Source organism: Aquarana catesbeiana, linkage group LG10 (genome assembly GCF_042186555.1).
Source record: "Aquarana catesbeiana isolate 2022-GZ linkage group LG10, ASM4218655v1, whole genome shotgun sequence".
In the NCBI taxonomy this organism is placed as follows: domain Eukaryota; kingdom Metazoa; phylum Chordata; class Amphibia; order Anura; family Ranidae; genus Aquarana; species Aquarana catesbeiana.
This window is the reverse complement of record NC_133333.1, coordinates 38,928,244-38,947,446: the sequence shown is the minus strand read 5'-3', so window position 1 is coordinate 38,947,446 and position 19,203 is coordinate 38,928,244. Positions and strand designations below refer to the sequence as shown.

The 19,203-nt window shown below is 47.4% G+C and overlaps 1 protein-coding gene across 2 annotated transcripts in view; it reads left to right on the top strand.

Moving 5' to 3' along the window:
* The first annotated feature begins 235 nt into the window (after positions 1-235).
* Positions 236-19,203, top strand: part of GSK3A (glycogen synthase kinase 3 alpha) — a 75,641-nt gene continuing 56,673 nt past the window's right edge. The window contains exon 1 of one of the 2 annotated variants that reach the window (XM_073602025.1): positions 236-537. In XM_073602025.1, coding sequence (XP_073458126.1) covers positions 402-537 — 136 coding nt within the window. In that variant the 5' untranslated portion in view covers positions 236-401. The remainder of the gene's footprint in view (positions 538-19,203) is intronic. The other variant, XM_073602026.1, reaches the window with a different exon arrangement.

Genomic DNA, 19,203 nt, shown 5'->3' with positions numbered 1-19,203 from the left:
ATTTCTCCAGTTTATCAGATGTGTTTTCTTTGTTATTCCTGTCCCTCTCCTGTGACTTTGGATGTAGATAATAAATCGCCCTTTACATTGAGGTGTTGTACTCTCCTGACAGCAGAGGGCGCACTCGGTCGCCGCCCTCCTTTCCCGTGGCGCTCTGGGAAATGTAGTCTCTCAGCGTCACCTCTCTGGTAGTTCGCGCACTCGGTCACCCACAATACCCTGCGCTCTGTTCCTGTGTGCTGCCGTGGGGCAGGCTGGGAGGTGTAGTCAGGAGGGGGTCCTGCACTGATTGGCGGAGCGGAGGAGAGGACTCGGGTTCCCAGGAAGCAGCGCGGCCCGGGAGTGTGTGTGTGTGAGTGTGTGGCGGCACCATTCAGCGTCTGCTTTCCTCGCTCCTCAGTATGAGCGGCGCCAACCGGGCCCGGCCCGAGGCCTTCGGTGACCCGGCCCAGGGTGGAGCTGCCAAGGGACCCCCCGGAGGAGCAGCGGGAGGAGCCGCCTCTGTGCCTGCCGGCTTCAGCGCCATCAAGCTGGGCAGTGAGTACCTGAGGGAGGGAGGGGGCTGTGCCAATATGGCGGCGGGGGGGTGGAGAGGGAGGGGGGTCGGCGACCTTATTTATATAATGTGTTGTGGGCCCAGGAGAGGTCCCTGTGCTGGGACTGGGGTCCCTGGAATGGAATGTCCTTGTTAGAGAAATGTTCCAGGTTAGAGGACTTCTCCTCACTCCTCTGTGCTGGGAGGACTAGACTCATATCTACCACCAGGGGGAGGTGCTGAGTGATCCTACAAATGGCCCCAGAGCTGGGGGGTTACCAGGAAGGTTCCCCCTAGAGCTTGGGATTTGCCCTTGGGGAGGTGGCCCCGCCAGAGCTGGGGGGATCGGGGTCACCCAGAAGGTGTGCCCCCCCTGGAGCTGGGGATTGGGGGTTGCCCAGAAGGTGTGCCCCCCCCCCCTGGAGCTGGGGGATCGGGGTTGCCAAGGTGTGCCCCCCCCCCTGGAGCTGGGGGATCGGGGTTGCCAAGGTGTGCCCCCCCCCCCCGGAGCTGGGGGATCGGGGTTGCCAAGGTGTGCCCCCCCCGGGAGCTGGGGGATCGGGGTTGCCCAGAAGGTGCCCCCCCCCGGAGCTGGGGGATCGGTGTTGCCAAGGTGTGCCCCCCCCCCCTGGAGCTGGGGGATCGGGGTTGCCAAGGTGTGCCCCCCCGGGAGCTGGGGGATCGGGGTTGCCAAGGTGTGCCCCCCCCCCCCCCCGGAGCTGGGGGATCGGGGTTGCCAAGGTGTGCCCCCCGGAGCTTGGGGTTGCCAAGGTGTGCCCCCCCTGGAGCTGGGGGATCGGGGTCGCCAAGGTGTGCCCCCCCCCCGGAGCTTGGGGTCGCCAAGGTGTGCCCCCCCCGGAGCTGGGGATCGGGGTCACCCAGATGGGCCCCACCCGAAGTTTGGGGATTGCCTTTTTTGTCACAATGTAAAACTTACCACAAATGTGGGTTTCAGGGACACTTTTTTTTTTTTTTTAATCTTTATATCTACTGTGACTAGTCTGAATGGATGAGGGTATGGAAGGGTCCAGGCTCCTCTATTGGGAGAGCCACCAATTCATTGGTCATTCCCCCCCCGGGGATCATTGATCAATACAGGGGGCTCCTGATCAGAAGACAAGTCCAGATGGTGGCGCTAAAACTTTACTAACCTTCAATAAAAAGGCTTCCAATCAGTGGGGTGGGTGGTGAAGGTTCACGCATTTGCTGTAACCTCATAACTGATTATGATTAAGTGCGGAGGTTGGCACGAAACACATAAAGCTGATCTCAGCGTTTGTGTCGCCATCCAGACTTCTGATCACGGCACAGGTATGAGGACTGGGCTGACCCACACTGGAGGTGTGCGGGGGGGCGGGGGGGGGTTCAGTGTACCTACCTGGAGCAGTGCAGCCTCTCGCACAAGGTGCTCAGTCATGGTTTCCTGATCAGACACCATCTCATTGTAGAATGCCTCCATTGTTCTGCACCCTGGAGTCATCCGCTCACAAGTTCTCCTAAATCCCAACTCTAGCTGTTGCTTCCTGATTTTAGGACAGAGCCGGGAAGTGTTACTTCCCCTCAGGTTGTAGCCATCTATGTTCCCAGTGGGGAGATTAGGCCTCCTCTCTTCACAGGGCAGGAAGTGATGGGAAATGTCTCCAGTGGAGATGCACACATCTTTAGTGTTAAGTCTGACTATTGCTGCTTGGTGACAACCATATCACCATTTTGTGTGCATGTATAAATAAATCTCTGTGACCCGAAGTGAGATACTCCTCTGTTGGGGTAACAAACTGTGGCCACATTTCATGTTTTGGGTCACGAGAGACTGTTCTGTCCAACCCCAATTTCATGAATGGTTATCTTTGTGATGGGACGCGACTTTCCTGTTGCTCCCATTTCATATGTAGACATTGTGGTGAGAGAAACTTTACCCAATGGGGTTACAGACCAAATTCTAACATTTTCAAGAGCCTGTGTGCTTGGGTGTTCTCAAATGTTTCCTCTTGCATTCCCAGTTTCATGTATGGGCATCTTGGTAAGTAGGAGGGACTATTCTGTCTGGTAACAGAGTGTGTATGTGTGTATATATGTGTGTGTGTGTGTGTGTATATGTGTGTGTGTGTGTGTGTGTGTGTGTGTGTGTGTGTGTGTGTGTATATATATATATATATATATATATATATATATATATATATATATATATATTATACACACACGTGGTGACAGGAAGTGAGATTCCTCCGTCAGACAACCATGCTCCCATTTAATGTATAGCTGTCGCAGTGACAGGAAGTGAGATACCCTTCCCAATGAGGTCAGACACAAATCCTAAACCTACATTTTAAGGGCTTGTGTACTTGGGGTGGTGCCCATCGCTGCCCTTAGCATTCATACACAGCGCTTTTGACCTGTTCTGCCCGCAGTGCAGGTGCTTATGGTCAGTAGGACTTGCTCCATCCAAAGAAACAACACAAAAAAAAAAGCACAGCCCTACACCTGGCACCAGTACAAGAAGTTGGAAATGCATTTTGTGTGGTGATCACAGGAAAACACAGATCTGTGTTGGTCCCAACTTAAAAAGGAATAACCAGTTGGCTGGAATTGGGTTGGTTTGTCGTGCATTCACATCTACCTCGGTGACTAAAACTAATGCCGCGTACACACGAGCGGACTTTACGGCAGACTTTGCCCGGCGGACGGGATTTCGTCGGACAATTCGATCGTGTGTGGGCTCCAGCGGACTTTGTTTTCTCAAAAGTTGGACGGACTTGGATTTGAAACATGTTTTAAATCAATCCGTCGAAATCGAGTCCAGTCAAAAAATCCGCTCGTCTGTATGCTAGTTCGACGGACAAAAAGCCACGCTAGGGCAGCTATTGGCTACTGGCTATGAACTTCCTTGTTTTAGTCCGGTCGTACGTCATCACGTACGAATTCGACGGACTTTGGAAGATTGTGTGTAGGCAAGTCCGTTCATTCATAAAGTCCGTCAAAGTCCGCCGGGCAAAGTCTGCCGTAAAGTCCGACCGTGTGTACGCGGCATTAGGAATAGATTAGATGCAGATTACCTAATGCCATGTTCACACTGTATGTGGTGTTGCACCCTTTGCTGTATTTTTAATTGTAGAGAAAATGCTGTTTTTAGTAGGTGCAGTTCATGTCCTGGTGCCACAAAAAATGTTTTGCATCCTACATTTTGGGTGTATTGACCTTCATGGTGCTGTTCAGGTCCACTGAATGAAATACTTGGTGGACCTTCATCCTGGAAAAGACTTTTAGATCTGTTTTGGCCACCCACAGTCATCAACCCAATAACTCCCCAATCCCCGTGTGGGGGACAATACACGTAACGTTGGCAGTGTCCCACCACCAACTCCAGGTCCACATTGTGCTTCCTTGAACATCCTGGTATTAAAGCGCACGCCCTGAGTGCTGAGAGATCTCATGTCCGGCAACCGCAGGCTGAAAATGAAAACCACACTGCACATATGGCAATTGCTGGAGTCTGCAGCGTTATAATCTGTGTTTTGTGCTGCATTGATGAAAAATGTTGCAAGTCTGATGCCTCTTGCACACTGGCGTCTGGCGGCTTTGCACTCAGACATGTACAGCATCCAGCCCTGCAGCCTGTCAGTCTTGCAGGCTGGGGCGCTAAATGGTGTGCTGAGTTGGTACAATCGTTTAGGGCCCTCTGGGGTCAATTCACTATAAAGGATTAACTCATGCAATATGAAGGTTGTGTGACCCAAACAAAATTTACAGGTGCTGCTTGGCGTGCAGACAAGGACAGCCGCTAGTCCCAGTTCATGGGATCCCCATGACTAAGCTCTGTGGGCAGAGTGATACACGGAGGCGTGGTTGGAGCCCAGGCTGAGGCTGGCATACACCACCTTATGGGGTTTTGCCGAGATGTGGGACTTTCAGGACATTTCCATTCGAGGAAGGTCATGTAATCACATGTGATGAGTCAATTAATTTATCAAAGTAAAATATTGCATGTGAGGTAAATACTGCGTATTTTTTTTTTTTTTTTTTAAAAGGGGGTAAATACTGCAAAAAAAAGAGATTAACGTGTTAGTAAACCCACAACAGTAAAATCAGTCTGTATCTGCAGTAAAGCATGCTTGTTATACTCACTGTGGCACCTAAGGGGTTAATCCTCTACATTGTGTAAAAGGGCTGTTTGATCCTTTATGCACAGATCCTTCCCTTCCACTGACTCCAGAACATGTCTGGATTAGATCAAGGCTTTGGAGTCAGGCTGCACATGCTCAGTTTGGTGTGTTCTGCTAATTTTTTTTTTTTTTCCCCCCTTGGGAGTGTATGTGTTCAGCACAGGGCCAATCAGCACTGTCCAGACAGAGGGTTAGGGGTCCCGCAACCTTATAGGACAGCTCAGTGCAGTAGGAAAACTCCTACAAGCTTAATCGGGTACTGATAGAAGTCACAAGGCTGCTATATACTGCTGATTAGAAAAGGTATTTAGCCATTTATATTTAAAATAATAATTTCCATGTTCTGTGTTACTGTGGGAGACCAGATATAGTGAATGCGGGCTCCTGGGTTTAGTAACACTTTAAAGTCAATTCACTAAATGCACATTTTATTTAACTGCTGTGACAAAAGGCCCAACCTGGCAGAATGTGCAACCCGCATCACTTCCTGTGACGTGTAATCAGCTGGAGCTCCAAACCGCGCACTGCGCACGCGTCCTACATCCCTTCACTGGCTGACGTCGGTGCACCAAGGAATTTGTCTGGCAAAATGCTCCACTGAGTACAGCGCATGCGCAAGGCAGAGATCGGATAACACTGACGAAATGTGTGTTTTTACGTTAAGGTCATCTTGCTACACTTTACACTATGTCAACTTGCCTACAGTAAGCAGGCGGGGCAGCGGACATCTTGCTACACCAAAGGCACTTTTGAATTGGCAAACTAACTTCAGAAATCAAGTTCATCTACATAAACATATTTTTATGTAGATAAGCTCATTCGATTGCTTAAATTAGTTAATTAAAAACGGCGTTTGGTGTAGCAACATCCCCACCTGCTTACTGTAGGTGAGATGAGGTTGAGTGTAAGGTGGAGCAAGATTGCCATGCGCAGAAGTTGGTCGAGCATTTTGTCAGGGAAATTCCTCCGTCCACTGACAGCCACTGATGGGATGTATGACGCGCTGCGCAGTGCACGCCGTTTGGAGCTCCAGCTGATTCCATGTCGCAGGATGTGACGCAGGTTGTACATTCTGCCAGGTTGGTCCTTTTGTCAGAACACCGTTTTTTTTAGTAATGCACAAAATAACAATGAGGGAAACCCTGTACTGAACAGCAAGTGAAAAGTATACAATGTATCCATGTGGAAATGTTCTACCCTGAACCTCGGTTCACACCAGAGGCGGCACGACTTGCAGGTCGCCTCACCGAGGCGACCTGCACACGACTGCCGGGGCGACTTGCAAGACTACTTCTGTATAGAAGTCTATGCAAGTCGCCCCCAAAGTAGTACAGGAACCTTTCTTCTAAGTCGGAGCGACGAACGGTTCCATTGTACAGAACGGGAGGCGACTTGTCAGGCGGCTAGGTCGCCTGACAAGTCGCCCCCGTGTGAACCGAGCCTGAGATCTGGGAAAAAAATACATTGTAACATTTTACCAGAGGTAGATCTTTCTTGAATGAAATTGCACAATGTTGTGTGCTTACATTTTAGACCCCTTTCACACTGGAGGTGTTTTTCAGGCGCCTTAGCGCTAAAAAAAGTGTATGTAAAGCGCCTGGAAAAAAAGCCTAATCTGCAATCCCAGTGTGAAAGCCCGAGTGCTTGGACGTCCTGCCAGCACAGCACCCCATTGTAAAAAGTCGAAGTAGCTTTTTTGAGGCACTTTACGCTACTTTCACACTGGGGCGTCGGCTTTCGGCCGCTAGCGGGGCGCTTTTAACCCCTGCTAGCGACCGAAAAAGGGTTAAAACCACCCGCAAAGCGGCGTGTTGCTGTCAGTTCGGCGGCGCTGCCCATTGACTTCAATGGGCAGGAGCACTTAAGGAGCAGGGTATACACCGCTCCTACAGTGCTGCAAAGATGTAGCTTGCAGGGCTTTTTTTTTTTTTTTTTTTTTTTTTTTTTTTTTTTTTTTACCGTCCTGCCAGCGCATCGCTCCAGTGTGAAAGCACTCGGGCTTTCACACTGGAGTGAGAGGAGATGCTCTTTACAGGCACTATTTTTAGTGCTATAGCGCCTGTAAAGCGCCTCGGTGTGAAAGAAGAAGCCTAAGGAGTGGTGTATACACCGCTTCTAAAGTACCCCTGCCCATTGAAATCAATGGAAAGCGCAGCGGTGCTTTGCAGGAGCTTTTAACACTTTTGGCCGCTAGCGGGGGTGAAAAGCGCCACAAAAACGACGTGCTGGCAGTGTGAAAGGGCTTTTAGGCTGGGTTCACCGTAATGCGATGCCAGACATCGTATGTGATTCGCACCGCATTCCTGTGCACATCACATGTGATGTCTATGATGGAAGTATGGCTGACATTGCATTCGCACCAAAATGGTGCAGGGCCCTCTTTTTGTGCGCACTGGAATCGGATCGAATTAGTGTTCGGACCCATGTGATCCGATTCCACAGTTCACACTGCATTCCGCTACCCGATTTGGGGGTGTCATTAACTTTATATTGACACCTGCAGCGCTTTGCAGAGAGCAGTGTGAACTGCCTGTGAGTCAGATGCGATGTGGGAACCTGGACAGGAATCGGTGGTTCCCGCATCGTACAAAACCTTAGGCCTCATGCACACTGGATGTTTTTACAGCTGCTGTTTTTGGCTTCAGGTTTTGTGGTGTGTATCATAATTTTTTTTTTTTTTTTTAATATATGCAGCCAGTAAACTCCCCAGCATGTTTTCCTATGTGTCCATGCACACGCAGGCATTTTGGTATGGTAAAAATACAAAACAGAACTAGTGCATTTTTAAGAGGTGTTTTTCAGCTATAAAAACGCTCCAACTCTGGTAAAGGCTTAAACACTGAAATGTGGCTTTTCAATGTTTTTGAGCCATAAGCATTTGTGGCGGGTATAGTTGTGCTAAAAAAAGCTGAAAACTACTGCAAAACAAATTGTACAGCTTTCTACTGCTAACACTACTGCCATTTTTTTATAACATCAGTGTGCAAGAGGCCTAACAGAACGATCTTCCTCTAAAGAAGAAAAATCGCAAAAAAATAAAACTGAAGTTTAGTGCTAAATATAGCAAAACCTAAACCTTAAGGCTCCTTTTACGGACTTTTCGATCAGGTCTGCCTGTCAGTTTTTCAGGTGGAACCTGATCGGACGCTCCACGCACCTCCTACATGCCCGCTGACATCCGCCGATATCCGATCCTGTCCCTGAAATCCAGACGGATGGAGACCCTATTTTTCATCTGCCGATCAGATGAAAATGGCAAGGCGGTCAGTTTTCATCCGTTCTCGATGGGGAGATCGGGACTCTGACAGGGTCTGTCTCTGCACAGTGAGTGGAGACAGATCTGTCATCCGCCTGCTTAGTGGACATCAACAGATCGATCCCCCACTGAGCAAAGCGGAGTCCCCTGAGCGCCAATCCTGTGTGACAAGACCCTTAAAAGATAAGTAAACGTTCACATTTTTTATCTTTTTAGAACAAGCATGTCATGCTTGCCTCTGTGCAGTTTGTGTTGCTCAGAGTGGCCCCGATCCTCCTCTTCTGGGGTACCTCAGCGGTGCTCCTGGATTCACTTCTGTACCCAGTCAGGGAAGCACTCTCCTCCAGGGCACTCGTTCGGGTGCGCTTCTGTGTCCTGCTGCGTTCACTGACAGCAGGACTCGACCCTGCCCTCTGCGCCATTGGAGTTGATTGACATCAGCGGGATCCAATGGCTGCACTGCTATCAATATATCCAATCAGGACCTGAGACACTGGCTTGAGCTGGTATGCTCATCCCCAGCGCAGGAATGGTCGGGCTCAGGTAAGTAGGGGGGGGGGGGGGGCGGCCTCTGGAGGGGCTGGTGCCACTACAAGAGGTTTTTCACCTTAATGCATTGATGTGAAAAACTGCGAGGGTTTACAGCCCCTTTCACGCATTTGTTATATAACGTATGTTTAGTGAGCTAACTACTTTTGAGATCAATACGCATTTTTAAGCCCTATATTCATACAGTATTTTGGTGAATTGACTCCTGTGTGTTTAGGGATTTATGCCCAGACAGCAGGTCTTCTGCAATCCAGGCATTCATCTCTGAATGTAGAGGGTCCTAAACACAAGTGTCACTTGGTACCAAGCAAGGGGCCTAAGATGCAATAAGACAGTCCATTCAGTCCACAACACTGGTTTTAACATGAAAATTAATACAGGTGTGGAAATGCCCCACAAAATGCATGCACATTTTACCTCCCAATTACCCCCCCCCCCCCCCCCCCAAAAAAAAGTCAACTTATCCCTTAACAGCCCAACCACCTCCTGGGATGCTTGCTTCGCAGGTCCCAGGGGGCAGTGGGACCATGCATAGTGGGGAGCTGGCTGTGAAGCTGCAGGGAGTCACAGCAGGCTTCCCGCAGTCAGCATGGACCTGAAGTACCAGCCCAGGTAAGGATGGGGTTGTGAATGGGGGAGCAATAAATAGAGGTTGTTGGAGTTATTATTGGAAGGTCCCCTTTATTGCAGGGAACTAGAAATCTGTTACTTTCAGAAGTGTCAGATTTTAAAGTGGTGGTCAAGAAAAAAAAAAATATTGGTCCTGTTTCTTTAAAGCATGTTGTACAGCACAGTGCTTGTGCTGTGTAATTTTGCCCCCTGTATCGCCTGAAATACCTGGTGATCATGCCAGTTTCTGCGCTCCCCTCTGTACGCTGACCACGATAATCAAGGCTGCTGAGCCCTGACACCAATGTCGACGTATATGCCTCCATCAGCCACAGCCCTGCTCTGTCAATGTCCTCCCTCCCTGCTTGTCAGCTCCCCCGATCCTCCCCATCTGCTCGAAGTGTTTTTTTTCTTCTATAGTTCCGTCTATTAATATAGATGTGTTTTTTTAAAAATTTGCTGTATAATGGCTTACTTCAGAGCGCCGTTCGGCACGCAGGTGACTGCCCGCCGGTCTCTCCTCTCCTCGGCTGAAGTCAGCAGGTGTTTCCCAGCACCTCCCCCTGCAGCTATCGGATAGGGACAGGAGATTGGTTCTATACCAAAGGGAACTATAGAAGACCATTTTTGACCTTTAAAGTGATTGTAAAGGTGTTTTTATTTGTTTTTTTTTAAATGACAAACATATCCTTCCACTGTGCAGCTAGTTTTGCACAGTGGACCCGAACATCCTCTTCTGGGATCCCTCAGTGGCTATCGCAGCTCCTCCCCGCATCAGATAATCCCCCTAGGAGAAGCGCTCTCCTGGGGGGTTACCTTGTGGCTGCATGCTCCTGAGTCCAGCATTTGCGTCCATAGACACCAATGCCGGACTCGGCCCCGGTACCAGCGTCATTGGATTTGACAGCAGCGGGAGCATTAAGGCTGGATTCACACCTATGCGGTTTTAGTGCTTTTTGCAGATTTGCACTACAGTCCATTCAACATGGTTTCCTATGGAACACGTTCTGTTGTGCAAAGTGCAAAAAGCACTAAAAATGCATAAGTGTGAATCCAGCCTAAGGATGCATTAACCACTTACCGGCCGGCTCCTGTACATATACGTCGGCACTTTGAAGATGGATATCTCTAACGGCAGCAGCTGCTGCCACAACCGAGGTATCCATCTTTACAGGAGCGATGTGGTCGATAATGGTAGTCTCTGCGGCGCGTTCGCCGCAAGATCACAGTTATCGGCTGAGGGAGAGGTGCCGCTCTCCCGCGCCCTCCGCCGCTTACCAGAGCCGTCGGTAGTGGCGGAGGAGGTCGGGACCTGTCACTGCTGAGGTAAGATGAGTGAGGCTAAGATGGCCCCCCACCCGTCTCCATACCATAGGAGGATGTAAGCGACGTCATGACGTATGTCTTAAAGGCATATTTTATTTTTTTTATTTTTTTTGTCTAAATATGAGATCTGAGGACTTTTTGACCCCAGATCTCATATTTAAGAGGACCTGTCATGCTTTTTTCTATTACAAGGGATGTTTACATTCCTTGTAATAGGAATAAAAGTGATCCAGTAGAGTGATTAGTAGCGCCGCATATGAAAACGGTGGTCAAACCGCACATGTGAGGTATCACCGCGACCGGTAGAGCGAGAGCAATAATTCTAGCCCTAGACCTCCTCTGTAGCACAAAACATGCAACCTGTAGAATTTTTTAAATGTCGCCTATGGAGATTTTTAAGGTTAAAAGTTTGACGCCATTCCACGAGCGGGCGCAATTTTGAAGCGTGACATGTTGGGTATGAATTTACTTGGCGTAACATATTTCACAATATGAAAAAAATTGGGCTAACTTTACTGTTTTATTTATTTTTTTTCAAAAAAGTGAATTTTTTCCAAAAAAAGTGCGCTTATAAGACCGCTGCGCAAATACGGCGCAAAAAAAAGTATTTCAATGACCGCCATTTTATTCTCTAGGGTGTTAGAAAAAAAATATATAATGTTTGGGGGTTCTAAGTAATTTTCTAGCAAAAAACCCGTTTTAAACATGTAAACACCTAAAATCCAAAACGAGGCTAGTCCTTAAGTGGTTAAGGTGAAATAGCATGAGGTTTTACAACCCCTTTAACAAACACTTTAAAGATTTCTTGGTGTCTGTTAGAGCTGCACGATTCTGGCCAAAATGAGAATCACGATTTTTTTTTTTTTTTGCTTAGAATAAAAAGATCACAATTCTCTCACGATTCTCACGACGTAAAATCTTTCACATTATACAAAAAAATGGGCAAACTTTACTGGCTAGGTTTTTTTTTTTTTTTTAATTCATTCAAGTAATTTTTTCCAAAAAAATTGCATTTGAAAGACCGCTGCGCAAATACAGTGTGACATAAAATATTGCAACAAACACCATTTTATTCTCTAGGGTGTCTACTAAAAAATATATATGTTTGGGGGTTCTAAGTAATTTTCTAGCAAAAAAAAGATTTTAACTTGAAACCAAAAAATGTCAGAAAAAGGTTTAGTGTTTAAGCGATTAAACTTTTTTTTTTCACTTACACAGGAAGTCTATTCCATTGTAACAATTTGTCAATGGTTTATACTTAAGTTCAACTGATAAAGAATGTTTTGTTTCTTGGCAGACTGCCCGTTTTTTCTCTTTTCTTTTGAGGCTGTGGCTTCAGAAGAGCAGAGAGAATTCTTTGCCTAGAAAGAATTGTGAAACACTTTAGTCAAGATCGCGATAACGATTCTTGACGATTAATTGTGCAGCTCTAGTGTCTGTTATCTGCAATTCCTGCAGTGCAGATCTGCAGCACTGGTCATGAGACGGGTAAGTCGTCCTTGGCCCAGTCCATTGTCTCTTTGTGAAGTTGTCCTGTGCCCTTAGCAGAAAAACACCCCCAAATCATAATGTTTCCACCTCCATGTTTGATGGTGTTCTTGGGTTCATAGCAGAATGTCTCGAAACACGACGAGTTGAGTTGATGCCAAAGAGCTCAATTTTGGTATCATCCGATGTTCATTAGCAGGCTTCAGATGGGGGCTGTACATGAGCTTTCTTGAGCAAATGGACCTTGCGGGGGCTGTAGCATTTCAGTCCTTCATGGTGTAGTCTGTCTTGGAGACTATGGTCCCAGCTGCCTTGAGATCATTGTTCGAATTCTCCTGTGTAGTTCTGGGCTGATTCCTCCCCATTCTCATGATCATTGAAACTCCACGAGGTGAGAACTTGGATGGAGCCCCAGACCGAGGGGGATGGACAGTTATTTTGTGTTTCTTCCATTTTGTGAATAATCACACCAACTGTTGTCACCCTCTCACCAAGCTGCTTGGCGATGGTCTTGTAGCTTGTTCCAGCCCTGTGTGGGTCTACAATCTTGTCCTTGACATCCTTGGATAGCTCTTTGGTCTTGGCCATGGTGGAGAGATTGGAATCTGATAACAAGCTGACATTAGCACTCCCTTTAAGGCCGGGTTCATACTGGTACTAATCTGTTGTACGATTGTCATCCTACTTTGCCCTGCAACATCGGTCCTACTTCCATCCGACTTGAACAGGATAAGATTTTGCTCTGGTTTTGAGATAATCTGACTTGTCCATTGATCAATCAAAACCATCTTAGTGTGACATAAATTCCTTTTACTGCTGCTGTAATCACCATGCCGGATGATCAGGACAAGGATCTGACTTTGTACCAAAGTATTGCAGGAATCTTTCACAGTCGGAACGACTTGTTGGACTAGTTAAGATGGCTCTCATAGGGAATCATTGATTTATACACGTAATGTGACATGTGCTCCCAAAGTCAGAGCGTATGTCGCACCAATGTGAACTGGGCCTTAGAGTGCTCCTAATCTCAGCTTGTTACCTTTTTTATAAAAGACACCTGGGAACCAGAAATCTTGCTGATAGGGGATCAAATTCTTCTTTTTCTCATTAAAAATGCAAATCCTTTAGAACCTCTTTGAAATGCGTTTTTCTGGATATTTTTGTTCTGTGTCTCACTATTAAAATTATAGACTGATCATTTCTTTGTCAGTGAGCAAACATACAAAATCAGCAGGGGATCAAATACTTGTTTCCCACACCTGAACTGACAGCATCACTTCCTGTGACGTGTAATCAGCTGGAGCTCCAAACCGCGCACTGCGCACGCGTCCTACATCCCTTCACTGGCTGACGTCGGTGCACCAAGGAATTTGTCTGGCAAAATGCTCCACTGAGTACAGCGCATGCGCAAGGCAGAGATCGGATAACACTGACGAAATGTGTGTTTTTACGTTAAGGTCATCTTGCTACACTTTACACTATGTCAACTTGCCTACAGTAAGCAGGCGGGGCAGCGGACATCTTGCTACACCAAAGGCACTTTTGAATTGGCAAACTAACTTCAGAAATCAAGTTCATCTACATAAACATATTTTTATGTAGATAAGCTCATTCGATTGCTTAAATTAGTTAATTAAAAACGGCGTTTGGTGTAGCAACATCCCCACCTGCTTACTGTAGGTGAGATGAGGTTGAGTGTAAGGTGGAGCAAGATTGCCATGCGCAGAAGTTGGTCGAGCATTTTGTCAGGGAAATTCCTCCGTCCACTGACAGCCACTGATGGGATGTATGACGCGCTGCGCAGTGCACGCCGTTTGGAGCTCCAGCTGATTCCATGTCGCAGGATGTGACGCAGGTTGTACATTCTGCCAGGTTGGTCCTTTTGTCAGAACACCGTTTTTTTTAGTAATGCACAAAATAACAATGAGGGAAACCCTGTACTGAACAGCAAGTGAAAAGTATACAATGTATCCATGTGGAAATGTTCTACCCTGAACCTCGGTTCACACCAGAGGCGGCACGACTTGCAGGTCGCCTCACCGAGGCGACCTGCACACGACTGCCGGGGCGACTTGCAAGACTACTTCTGTATAGAAGTCTATGCAAGTCGCCCCCAAAGTAGTACAGGAACCTTTCTTCTAAGTCGGAGCGACGAACGGTTCCATTGTACAGAACGGGAGGCGACTTGTCAGGCGGCTAGGTCGCCTGACAAGTCGCCCCCGTGTGAACCGAGCCTGAGATCTGGGAAAAAAATACATTGTAACATTTTACCAGAGGTAGATCTTTCTTGAATGAAATTGCACAATGTTGTGTGCTTACATTTTAGACCCCTTTCACACTGGAGGTGTTTTTCAGGCGCCTTAGCGCTAAAAAAAGTGTATGTAAAGCGCCTGGAAAAAAAGCCTAATCTGCAATCCCAGTGTGAAAGCCCGAGTGCTTGGACGTCCTGCCAGCACAGCACCCCATTGTAAAAAGTCGAAGTAGCTTTTTTGAGGCACTTTACGCTACTTTCACACTGGGGCGTCGGCTTTCGGCCGCTAGCGGGGCGCTTTTAACCCCTGCTAGCGACCGAAAAAGGGTTAAAACCACCCGCAAAGCGGCGTGTTGCTGTCAGTTCGGCGGCGCTGCCCATTGACTTCAATGGGCAGGAGCACTTAAGGAGCAGTGTATACACCGCTCCTACAGTGCTGCAAAGATGTAGCTTGCAGGGCTTTTTTTTTTTTTTTTTTTTTTTTTTTTTTTTTTTTTTTACCGTCCTGCCAGCGCATCGCTCCAGTGTGAAAGCACTCGGGCTTTCACACTGGAGTGAGAGGAGATGCTCTTTACAGGCACTATTTTTAGTGCTATAGCGCCTGTAAAGCGCCTCGGTGTGAAAGAAGAAGCCTAAGGAGTGGTGTATACACCGCTTCTAAAGTACCCCTGCCCATTGAAATCAATGGAAAGCGCAGCGGTGCTTTGCAGGAGCTTTTAACACTTTTGGCCGCTAGCGGGGGTGAAAAGCGCCACAAAAACGACGTGCTGGCAGTGTGAAAGGGCTTTTAGGCTGGGTTCACCGTAATGCGATGCCAGACATCGTATGTGATTCGCACCGCATTCCTGTGCACATCACATGTGATGTCTATGATGGAAGTATGGCTGACATTGCATTCGCACCAAAATGGTGCAGGGCCCTCTTTTTGTGCGCACTGGAATCGGATCGAATTAGTGTTCGGACCCATGTGATCCGATTCCACAGTTCACACTGCATTCCGCTACCCGATTTGGGGGTGTCATTAACTTTATATTGACACCTGCAGCGCTTTGCAGAGAGCAGTGTGAACTGCCTGTGAGTCAGATGCGATGTGGGAACCTGGACAGGAATCGGTGGTTCCCGCATCGTACAAAACCTTAGGCCTCATGCACACTGGATGTTTTTACAGCTGCTGTTTTTGGCTTCAGGTTTTGTGGTGTGTATCATAATTTTTTTTTTTTTTTTAATATATGCAGCCAGTAAACTCCCCAGCATGTTTTCCTATGTGTCCATGCACACGCAGGCATTTTGGTATGGTAAAAATACAAAACAGAACTAGTGCATTTTTAAGAGGTGTTTTTCAGCTATAAAAACGCTCCAACTCTGGTAAAGGCTTAAACACTGAAATGTGGCTTTTCAATGTTTTTGAGCCATAAGCATTTGTGGCGGGTATAGTTGTGCTAAAAAAAGCTGAAAACTACTGCAAAACAAATTGTACAGCTTTCTACTGCTAACACTACTGCCATTTTTTTATAACATCAGTGTGCAAGAGGCCTAACAGAACGATCTTCCTCTAAAGAAGAAAAATCGCAAAAAAATAAAACTGAAGTTTAGTGCTAAATATAGCAAAACCTAAACCTTAAGGCTCCTTTTACGGACTTTTCGATCAGGTCTGCCTGTCAGTTTTTCAGGTGGAACCTGATCGGACGCTCCACGCACCTCCTACATGCCCGCTGACATCCGCCGATATCCGATCCTGTCCCTGAAATCCAGACGGATGGAGACCCTATTTTTCATCTGCCGATCAGATGAAAATGGCAAGGCGGTCAGTTTTCATCCGTTCTCGATGGGGAGATCGGGACTCTGACAGGGTCTGTCTCTGCACAGTGAGTGGAGACAGATCTGTCATCCGCCTGCTTAGTGGACATCAACAGATCGATCCCCCACTGAGCAAAGCGGAGTCCCCTGAGCGCCAATCCTGTGTGACAAGACCCTTAAAAGATAAGTAAACGTTCACATTTTTTATCTTTTTAGAACAAGCATGTCATGCTTGCCTCTGTGCAGTTTGTGTTGCTCAGAGTGGCCCCGATCCTCCTCTTCTGGGGTACCTCAGCGGTGCTCCTGGATTCACTTCTGTACCCAGTCAGGGAAGCACTCTCCTCCAGGGCACTCGTTCGGGTGCGCTTCTGTGTCCTGCTGCGTTCACTGACAGCAGGACTCGACCCTGCCCTCTGCGCCATTGGAGTTGATTGACATCAGCGGGATCCAATGGCTGCACTGCTATCAATATATCCAATCAGGACCTGAGACACTGGCTTGAGCTGGTATGCTCATCCCCAGCGCAGGAATGGTCGGGCTCAGGTAAGTAGGGGGGGGGGGGGGGCGGCCTCTGGAGGGGCTGGTGCCACTACAAGAGGTTTTTCACCTTAATGCATTGATGTGAAAAACTGCGAGGGTTTACAGCCCCTTTCACGCATTTGTTATATAACGTATGTTTAGTGAGCTAACTACTTTTGAGATCAATACGCATTTTTAAGCCCTATATTCATACAGTATTTTGGTGAATTGACTCCTGTGTGTTTAGGGATTTATGCCCAGACAGCAGGTCTTCTGCAATCCAGGCATTCATCTCTGAATGTAGAGGGTCCTAAACACAAGTGTCACTTGGTACCAAGCAAGGGGCCTAAGATGCAATAAGACAGTCCATTCAGTCCACAACACTGGTTTTAACATGAAAATTAATACAGGTGTGGAAATGCCCCACAAAATGCATGCACATTTTACCTCCCAATTACCCCCCCCCCCCCCCCCCCCAAAAAAAGTCAACTTATCCCTTAACAGCCCAACCACCTCCTGGGATGCTTGCTTCGCAGGTCCCAGGGGGCAGTGGGACCATGCATAGTGGGGAGCTGGCTGTGAAGCTGCAGGGAGTCACAGCAGGCTTCCCGCAGTCAGCATGGACCTGAAGTACCAGCCCAGGTAAGGATGGGGTTGTGAATGGGGGAGCAATAAATAGAGGTTGTTGGAGTTATTATTGGAAGGTCCCCTTTATTGCAGGGAACTAGAAATCTGTTACTTTCAGAAGTGTCAGATTTTAAAGTGGTGGTCAAGAAAAAAAAAAATATTGGTCCTGTTTCTTTAAAGCATGTTGTACAGCACAGTGCTTGTGCTGTGTAATTTTGCCCCCTGTATCGCCTGAAATACCTGGTGATCATGCCAGTTTCTGCGCTCCCCTCTGTACGCTGACCACGATAATCAAGGCTGCTGAGCCCTGACACCAATGTCGACGTATATGCCTCCATCAGCCACAGCCCTGCTCTGTCAATGTCCTCCCTCCCTGCTTGTCAGCTCCCCCGATCCTCCCCATCTGCTCGAAGTGTTTTTTTTCTTCTATAGTTCCGTCTATTAATATAGATGTGTTTTTTTAAAAATTTGCTGTATAATGGCTTACTTCAGAGCGCCGTTCGGCACGCAGGTGACTGCCCGCCGGTCTCTCCTCTCCTCGGCTGAAGTCAGCAGGTGTTTCCCAGCACCTCCCCCTGCAGCTATCGGATAGGGACAGGAGATTGGTTCTATACCAAAGGGAACTATAGAAGACCATTTTTGACCTTTAAAGTGATTGTAAAGGTGTTTTTATTTGTTTTTTTTTAAATGACAAACATATCCTTCCACTGTGCAGCTAGTTTTGCACAGTGGACCCGAACATCCTCTTCTGGGATCCCTCAGTGGCTATCGCAGCTCCTCCCCGCATCAGATAATCCCCCTAGGAGAAGCGCTCTCCTGGGGGGTTACCTTGTGGCTGCATGCTCCTGAGTCCAGCATTTGCGTCCATAGACACCAATGCCGGACTCGGCCCCGGTACCAGCGTCATTGGATTTGACAGCAGCGGGAGCATTAAGGCTGGATTCACACCTATGCGGTTTTAGTGCTTTTTGCAGATTTGCACTACAGTCCATTCAACATGGTTTCCTATGGAACACGTTCTGTTGTGCAAAGTGCAAAAAGCACTAAAAATGCATAAGTGTGAATCCAGCCTAAGGATGCATTAACCACTTACCGGCCGGCTCCTGTACATATACGTCGGCACTTTGAAGATGGATATCTCTAACGGCAGCAGCTGCTGCCACAACCGAGGTATCCATCTTTACAGGAGCGATGTGGTCGATAATGGTAGTCTCTGCGGCGCGTTCGCCGCAAGATCACAGTTATCGGCTGAGGGAGAGGTGCCGCTCTCCCGCGCCCTCCGCCGCTTACCAGAGCCGTCGGTAGTGGCGGAGGAGGTCGGGACCTGTCACTGCTGAGGTAAGATGAGTGAGGCTAAGATGGCCCCCCACCCGTCTCCATACCATAGGAGGATGTAAGCGACGTCATGACGTATGTCTTAAAGGCATATTTTATTTTTTTTATTTTTTTTGTCTAAATATGAGATCTGAGGACTTTTTGACCCCAGATCTCATATTTAAGAGGACCTGTCATGCTTTTTTCTATTACAAGGGATGTTTACATTCCTTGTAATAGGAATAAAAGTGATCCAGTAGAGTGATTAGTAGCGCCGCATATGAAAACGGTGGTCAAACCGCACATGTGAGGTATCACCGCGACCGGTAGAGCGAGAGCAATAATTCTAGCCCTAGACCTCCTCTGTAGCACAAAACATGCAACCTGTAGAATTTTTTAAATGTCGCCTATGGAGATTTTTAAGGTTAAAAGTTTGACGCCATTCCACGAGCGGGCGCAATTTTGAAGCGTGACATGTTGGGTATGAATTTACTTGGCGTAACATATTTCACAATATGAAAAAAATTGGGCTAACTTTACTGTTTTATTTATTTTTTTTCAAAAAAGTGAATTTTTTCCAAAAAAAGTGCGCTTATAAGACCGCTGCGCAAATACGGCGCAAAAAAAAGTATTTCAATGACCGCCATTTTATTCTCTAGGGTGTTAGAAAAAAAATATATAATGTTTGGGGGTTCTAAGTAATTTTCTAGCAAAAAACCCGTTTTAAACATGTAAACACCTAAAATCCAAAACGAGGCTAGTCCTTAAGTGG